The 8,284-nt window shown below is 45.5% G+C and overlaps 1 protein-coding gene across 2 annotated transcripts; it reads left to right on the top strand.

The window, feature by feature from the left end:
* The first annotated feature begins 1,279 nt into the window (after positions 1 to 1,279).
* On the top strand, positions 1,280 to 5,285 carry LOC109759630 (importin subunit beta-1). 2 transcript variants are annotated; one of them, XM_020318456.4, is made up of 3 exons: positions 1,280 to 1,576; positions 2,388 to 4,812; positions 4,899 to 5,285. In XM_020318456.4, the coding sequence occupies exons 2-3, from the start codon at positions 2,399 to 2,401 to the stop codon at positions 5,092 to 5,094; spliced, it is 2,610 nt and encodes an 869-aa protein (XP_020174045.1). In that variant the 5' UTR covers positions 1,280 to 1,576; positions 2,388 to 2,398; the 3' UTR covers positions 5,095 to 5,285. The 2 variants fall into 2 exon arrangements, with proteins under 2 accessions (XP_020174045.1, XP_020174044.1); XM_020318455.4 differs by having other exon boundaries at positions 1,291 to 1,576; positions 2,383 to 4,812.
* The last annotated feature ends 2,999 nt before the right edge of the window (positions 5,286 to 8,284 follow it).

Raw genomic sequence — 8,284 nt, 5'->3', positions numbered from 1 at the left:
AACAAGCGCATCGCAAAAGAACATTATATCAAATAGATCTCCAAGAACATCGAGTAGAACATTGTATTGAAAATCAAAGAGAGAGAAGAAGCCATCTAGCTACTAGCTATGGACCTGTAGGTCTGTGGTAAACTACTCACACATCATCGGAAGGGCAGCAAGGTTGATGTGGTCAGATCCCCCTCTGGCAGAGTATCGAAAAAGGTCCCCAGATGGGATCTCACGAAGACAGAAACTTGCGGCGGCGGATTTTTTTGGGTGTGCTCTCTGGTCTACGGGGAATATTTGGGTATTTATAGAAGAAAAATTAGGGTTGGAAGTACCACGGGGGCCCTAAAAGCTTGTGGGGCGCGCCCTACGAGCTTGTGGCCATCCCGTGCCCTTTTTGGCCTTCTCTCGAAGCTTCTAGGGCGTCTTGTGGTCCAAGAAAAATCATCAAAATGTTTCGTTCTGTTTGGACTTTGTTTGGTATTGATTTTTTGTAAAGACAAAACAAGAAAAAAACAGCAACTGACACTGGGCACTAGGTTAACAGGTTAGTCCAAAAATAATATAAAATAGCGTAATAATGCATATAAAACATCCAAGATTGATACGTTGGAGACGTATCATCCTTGTCGCGTCGTATGCATGATCTTGTTCGCCGAGAGCCTCGATGCTCAAACCTTGCTTGGGCATTCGCAGTTTGTAGTGGCTCTTTCAGTATCTTGTACCTTTGTTTTTTTTGTGTCTCTTTGTTTGTTTGTTTTCCTTTTGAACTTGGATTTGTTGCTCGATGTTGTGGTGGTTGCTTTATAATATAAAGCGGGGTAACCCTTTTTCATAAAATCAATGCAAGGATTCAACGACGATGACTGCGGCTCTAGAGAGCTGGTCGTTAGGGGCACGTGCACGAAGACTTCCCGACTGTCAATGACAAGGTCAAGCCGGCTCAGGTAGAGGGGCGGCGACAATGGTGCGTCAACGGCTCGATCTGGCCACAGTAGTGGTCATTCGGTGGTCTTAGAATCTCGATGTAATTTTTATTATGTTTGAGATGTTTTGTACTTCCGTTGAACTTTTATAATAGATCTCATTCTTTAAAAAAACTGAAGCAATTATTCTTTTTTTTAGACAAAAGCAATTATTCTTGTGAATGAATGAATAAAGGAGGTTTGGACTGTAAAAAAATGGTGCGTTTTAGCCTGACGGGTTTGATGGGCCGGGATGGTTTGGCCCATCTCACGACCAGTTGTTGTCCACGGCCCACAGGCGAAACCACAGCCGACCGCCCCTCCCCCACCCTCTCCCAGTCCCGTCCCCTCCTGCATCGTTGAACCAACCGAGCTCCAAAGTAAACCCCGCGCCCAAAATCCCCAAACCCTAACCGCTACACCACCCGACCCGGCGGAGCCGCAGCTCCCCGGCCGCCCGGCGGTAATCGGCGCCGGCGAGGGAAGGTGCCGGGAAGGCGGCGGCGACCTGCGGGATACCGGGACAGGCGGCACACGGCCGCTGAAGAGCGAGCGCGCGAGCTGCCGGGGAGCGGTGAAGCCCCCGCCACAGCCCCCAAAGAGACTCGCTACACACCAACACGGTAAGGCACCTATCGCCGAATGGCCGCTTCTCTAAGTTCCATTCCATCTCCATTGCTTGCTCAATCTGTCAGACATCGAGCATTCTTGTGAAAATCGAATTTTATTTTTTCAGAAAACGTCAAAGATTTTGGAATTTTGGTTGTGTAGCAAAACCTACCAGTTATAATGTTTTCAAGTAGCTCGATAAGAGAAGATAGCTTAATCAGGATGCACCCGCTTGGAGACTAGTGGGTCAAACTGGCCCTTAAGGACTGTTTGACTGAAGCAGACGACCTAAATTTCGTCAGTTGGGTAAAATGCAAAGGCTGTGGACTACTATAATGTAGCTTCCAAAATAATACTCCCTCCGTTCGGAATTACTTGTCGCAGAAATGGATGTATCTAGACGTATTTTAGTTCTAGATACATCCATTTCTGAGACAAGTAATTCCGAACGGAGGGAGTAAGAGGCAGAGGAACTGGGGTTCACATGTCTTGTGTGCAGTGGCGGAGCCAGGAATTAAGGATCAGGGGGGCCAAATGACTCGAACTTTTGATAACAGGGGCCAAACAATACTAATATATGTATTTTTGTATAAATTACACACTATTCATCTACTAATTAGCAGCAAATCAGTGATCTTAGGGGGGGCCAGGGGCCCTGCTGGTCCCCCCTGTCTCCGCCACTGCTTGTGTGTGCTAAAACCTAAAAGTACCAGCTGCTACCGGGGAGTGTTGATGGGTGCCAATTTTAGTTTAATTTAATTCGTATGTAATTCCTTTTTTTACTGAGAATGTTAAAATCTGTTTGTTTGATGTTTGTTAGGACAGTTGATACAGCCATGGATATCACTCAGATTCTCCTAGCTGCGCAATCTCCGGACGGTAACCTTCGGTCGGTAGCAGAAAGCAGCCTTAAGCTGTTTCAGGAGCAGAATCTTCCCAGGTTCCTGCTGTCCTTATCAGTGGAGCTCTCGAATGACGGAAGGCCGCCAGAGTCTAGAAGACTTGCTGGCATTATCCTTAAGAATACGTTGGATGCTAAGGATTGTTCAAGGAAGGAGCTACTTGGTCAGCAATGGGTCAGCCTGGACCTGTCGATCAAATCGAGGATCAAGGAATCGTTGCTGCTAACGCTAGGTTCTTCGGTGCCTGATGCAAGGCAGGCCTCATCACAGGTTATTGCAAAGGTTGCGTCCATTGAGATGCCCCGTCGTGAATGGCCAGACCTCATTGCCAAGTTATTGGGAAACATGACGCAGCAGGGTGCATCTGCGCCACTGAAGCAAGCAACTCTAGAGGCATTGGGGTATGTCTGTGAGGAGATTTCTCCTGAGCACTTGGAGCAGGATCAAGTCAATGCTGTTCTGACTGCTGTGGTCCAGGGAATGAACCAGGCAGAGCTAAGTGTTGAAGTGCGTCTTGCAGCAGTTAAAGCTCTATATAACGCTCTTTATTTTGCTGATAGCAACTTTGCAAATGATATGGAGAGGAACTATATAATGAAGGTAATTTGTGAGACTGCTGTATCTAATGAAGTGGAGATCAGACAGGCAGCTTTTGAATGCCTTGTTGCAATTGCATCCATATATTATATGCACTTGGAACCTTATATGCAAACTGTATTTAACCTGACGTCTAACGCTGTCAAAGGAGATGAAGAATCAGTTGCACTTCAAGCTATTGAGTTCTGGAGCACAGTTTGTGATGAAGAGATTCAACTCCAAGAAGAATATGAGGGATATGACAATGCTGACTCTAGTGCAAATTTTCGCTTTATAGAAAAGGCACTCCCTTCACTTGTTCCAATGCTGCTCGAAACTCTGTTGAAGCAAGAGGAAGATCAAGAGCAAGATGATAATGTCTGGAACATTTCCATGAGTAGCGGGACGTGCCTTGGACTAATCGCTAAAGCTGTTGGTGATGCGATTGTCCCTCTTGTCATGCCATTTGTTGAGGCTAACATCACAAATCCAGATTGGCATTGTCGTGAGGCAGCTACTTTTGCATTTGGTTCTATCCTTGACGGTCCTTCTCTTCCGAAACTTGCTCCACTGGTACATGCTGGACTTGATTTCTTGCTCAATGCAATGAAAGATCCCAACAGCCAGGTAAAAGACACCACTGCATGGACTCTTGGGCGTGTGTTTGAATTTTTGCATTCTCCAACCAGTGTGAATCCAATTGTAACAAGTGGAAACCTTACGCGTATCATGACAGTGTTGCTCGAGAGTAGTAAGGATGCTCCAAATGTGGCTGAGAAAGTCTGTGGAGCTATATACTTTCTTGCCCAAGGTTATGAAAATACAGCAGATTCAATCTCTTCTGTGCTTACACCTTATCTTCCTAGTGTCATTACCACTCTCCTTTCTGCTCCAGACTGTGCTGACGCAACCCATTTTAGGCTTCGTTCATCTGCTTATGAAGCATTGAATGAGATTGTGAGAGTCAGCAACATAGATGAAACTTCAAGCATTATAGGCCAGTTATTGCAGGAGGTCATGAGAAGATTGAACTTGACATTTGATCTCGAAATATTTTCACCAGGCGACAAGGAGAACCAGAGTGACCTGCAGGCTTTGCTGTGCGGTGTACTACAGGTTATCGTCCCGAAACTGAGCAACTCAGATGCGGAATCCATTATCACCCAGAATGCTGATCGGTTGATGTTTCTGTTTCTCCGTGTCTTTGCTTGCCACGGTTCTACTGTACATGAAGAAGCAATGCTTGCTATTGGTGTTCTTGCGGATGCTATCGGTCCAGATTTTGTAAAATACATGCCGGAGTTTTTCAAGTACCTTGAAGCAGGCTTGCAGAATCATGAAGAATACCAAGTATGCTCCATTTCTGTTGGAGTGGTGGGTGACATTTGCCGTACACTAGAAGATAAAGTGTTGCCATTCTGTGATGGAATTATGACTGTTCTCCTCAAGGATCTTTCAAATCCAATGCTCAACCGGTCTGTCAAACCTCCCATTTTCTCATGCTTTGGAGACATTGCTCTTGCTATCGGCGAGAATTTTGAGAAATACCTGCCATATGCCATGCCAATGCTTCAAGGAGCTGCTGAGCTTCTTGTTGTTTTAGATCAAAGTGACGATGATATGGTTCACTATGGTAATCAGCTCAGACGGGGAATATTTGAGGCTTACTCTGGCATATTACAGGGTATAAAAGGTCCAAAAGCTCAGCTGATGGTACCTTATGCAACCCACCTATTGCAGTTCACTGAAGCTGTCTACAAGGATGGGAGCAGGTGCACATCATTTTCATTGCCATTTCTTTTAGTTATATGAGTGACTGTTCCGTTTCTTAGCGGTATATGCATATGTCTGCTTTCAGGGATGAGAGTGTGACAAAGGCTGCAGTTGCAGTCCTTGGTGATCTCGCGGATACACTTGGCCCAATATCAAAAGATCTGTTCAGGAACCACCTCTTCCATGTTGAATTCTTTAGGGAGTGCCTTGATTCGGACGAAGAAGTCAGGGAGGCTGCATCGTGGGCGCAGGGAATGATAAACCAAGCAGTGGTTGCTTAATACGCGAAATCATTTTCTGTTGTTGGTTGTGGTGGAGGTTTCTTCTTGTGCATCTGTAAAGTCCATATGCCACGGATGAATGGAAGAATTCCAATGTATATGTAGTGTCAGTAGTAGGGGATCCTTCAGTGATCGATGTGTTTGACTTGAACTGCTAAATTTACTAATGTGTTTGACTTGTTGCTTATCCATGCTATGATGTCTATGTTACTAGTCTTCTTTTGTCATATGCTTTCATGCTGCCTGATTGATCCTTCTTGTTGGTATATGTTCTATTGCAGTGCAGTGTTCTTGTTGATATGGTTTCATGCTACCTGATTGATCCTTGTTGTTGCTATATATGACTTGTCACACTATTGGCATGAATTATGGCCATGTCATCATGTCGGAATTCTTTCAGTGGAGTTTATTTTGAACATATGGTGTTGTAACATTGTGCTGGAGAAACATCTTTGCAGAGGGCTTTTCTCAGGTGACTTGTTATACGAGTACTAATGTTGTGCACGGACAGAAGCGGTGCAGGCACCATTGCATTGTGGGTCCACATCACTGGTTTGCACCTTCTCCACGCCACCGCCATGACTCAACCCAGTTTACCTGATCTGACCAATCTTTTCTCAGGTTTTTTATTCTTACATTTATTTGTTTGTTTGTTTTTGTAACGCTGACTACCATGAAGTAACCAACCTGACCAATCTTCAGACTCAGAACTATTTTTGTGTGTGCCTGTGCTGGAATCTGAATCATGAATGCATGACTGGTTCTAAAAAAGGAATACATGACTGCTTTGGAGAGGAGCGGCTCGACCAAGGTCTGGCGCCTTTCCATCTTTCGACGGTCCGGCGCCTTTCGCGTCAAGGCGAGGGACAGGGGTCTCCCCACTGTATTTGGAGAGGAGCGGCTCGACCAACGTGTGCACCTTTCGGTGTAGATGAGGGCACGTCATCATCGTTGGGCTTTGTCTCCGTCCGAAGAACCTCTCGGTTTGCTCCGTCCGAAGAACCTCTCCGTTTGCTCTACTCGGTCTATTTCACTTGGAGGACTTCATCGACTACTAGCTAGTCTTAGTTTCTTATCCTTATAGGGCTTGTAAGCTGCTTGGCGAGGGTAGTGCAACTTGTCTGCGATGGGGATCCGGCTGGCATCTGCTCTAGTTCTCGGGTGAGCGCCAACGATCCGACAGTGCGGAGCCTTCGAGCCTAGGCGAGAGGAAAGGGTTCCTCTTCGGCGTTGGGAGCGATGTTCTTCCCTTGTCCCTGGGTTCAGACTGTTCACAACTTTCTCAGGCTATTGGCTGATCACTGAGGCTTCTCCGTTGCTCCTCTCTCTGCTGACTATGTGTAGTAGGCTTCGACATTACTAGCAGGGCTCTTCATGTATTTTTCTTTCTGTTGTAGTGTGTGTTGCATTGTTAGCTGTTCACACAACTCCAATTCTTTTGGTCGCTCTTGCTGGGTGGCTTTCACCCCGGAGCTCGATGCCGGGTACTCGAGTAGCACCACCATCTATGCCAATTATGTTGTCGCCATCACTTTTTCGCGATCCCAACAGCTACATGTGTCGCCACCTCTGCACAACCATCCCTCTGCGTCAAGCCGTCGTCGATAGTTTGCATCTCACTGCCAAAGTCAACCACCAGATCTTAAAGGGAGGAACCCTCACGATCTTACGATTGTCATCGCAATCTGCTTCGAAGCTGCCGCCGCATGCTGCGTGCACGTTTTTTTAGAAAAGGAGGATGACCCCCGGCCTCTGCATCTGGGAGATGCATGCGGCCACTTAATTGATTATTCTCGAGGACCTTACAAAGTATTACAACAATATGCCTGAATCCGCCATCTTGGCAACATTTGCCGCTACTCCTATCCAAATGATGAAGGCGTGCTAGCTGGGCCACTGCCTAGACCACTCATCTAAGCCTAACATCAAAATGATGAAGGGGTGCTAGCTGGGCCACTACCCAGACCACTCACCTAAGCCTAACATCAAAAGCCGGAAGCCCCAGCCGAGCCACATACCGGGTCTGGGGTACAAACCGGCCCGACGCACTCGTGGTCACCACAAGACCTATCACCGACGGAGACGGGACGGTCACGACGCTCCTGGCTAGGGCCCCTTGCCGGACCTAATCATAGAGTTGCCGGATCTACAATTTTAGTTTCCTATTTACTTTCTTTGCAATCTTTTACTTTCTAATCTATAAACCAAAAATATGCTACCTCTTGAGCATGCGTTGGTTTTTCCTTGAAGAGGAAAGGGTGATGCAACAAAGTAGCGTAAGTATTTCCCTCAGTTTTTGAGAACCAAGGTATCAATCCAGTAGGAGACTACACGCAAATCCCTCGTACCTGCACAAACAATTAAGAACCTTGCAACCAACGCGATAAAGGGGTTGTCAATCCCTTCACGGCCACTTGCAAAAGTGAGATCTGATAGATATAATAAGATAAATATTTTTGGTATTTTTGTTGTATAGAATGAAAAGTAAAGATTGTGAAATAAACGGCGACAGAAATAGCACGTTGGCGGGAGATTAATATGATGAAAAATAGACCCGGGGGCCATAGGTTTCACTAGTGGCTTCTCTCAAGATAGCAAATTCTACAGTGGGTGAACAAATTACTGTCGAGCAATTGATAGAAAAGCGTATAGTTATGAGAATATCTAGGCATGATCATGTATATAGGCATCACGTCCATGACAAGTAGACCGAAACAATTCTGCATCTACTACTATTACTCCACACATCGGCCACTATCCAGCGTGCATCTAGTGTATTAAGTTCATAAGAACAGAGTAACGCATTAAGCAAGATGACATGATGTAGAGGGATAAACTCAAGCAATATGATATAAACCCCATCTTTTTATCCTCGATGGCAACAATACAATACGTGCCTTGCTGCCCCTGCTGTCACTGGGAAAGGACACCGCAAGATTGAACCCAAAGCTAAGCTTTTCTCCTATTGCAAGAAAGATTAATCTAGTAGGCCAAACCAAACTGATAATTCGAAGAGACTTGCAAAGATATCAAATCATACATATAAGAATTCAGAGAAGAATCAAATATTGTTCATAGATAATCTTGATCATAAACCCACAATTCACTGGATCTCGACAAACACACCGCAAAAAGTATTACATCGAATAGATTTCCAAGAGAATCAAGGAGAACTTTGTATTGAGATCCA

This window comes from Aegilops tauschii, chromosome 1 (genome assembly GCF_002575655.3).
Source record: "Aegilops tauschii subsp. strangulata cultivar AL8/78 chromosome 1, Aet v6.0, whole genome shotgun sequence".
NCBI lineage: Eukaryota > Viridiplantae > Streptophyta > Magnoliopsida > Poales > Poaceae > Aegilops > Aegilops tauschii.
Note: the sequence above shows the minus strand (reverse complement) of the source record. Positions and strands in the feature narration are given on the sequence as shown.

Bases quoted from the DNA above. Each gene is read 5' to 3' on its own strand.
- LOC109759630 (XM_020318456.4), top strand. From the start codon at position 2,399: ATGGATATCACTCAGATTCTCCTAGCTGCGCAATCTCCGGACGGTAAC. The intron at 4,813-4,898 runs GTGCACATCATT...GTCTGCTTTCAG, and splicing joins GTCTACAAGGATGGGAGCAG to GGATGAGAGTGTGACAAAGG.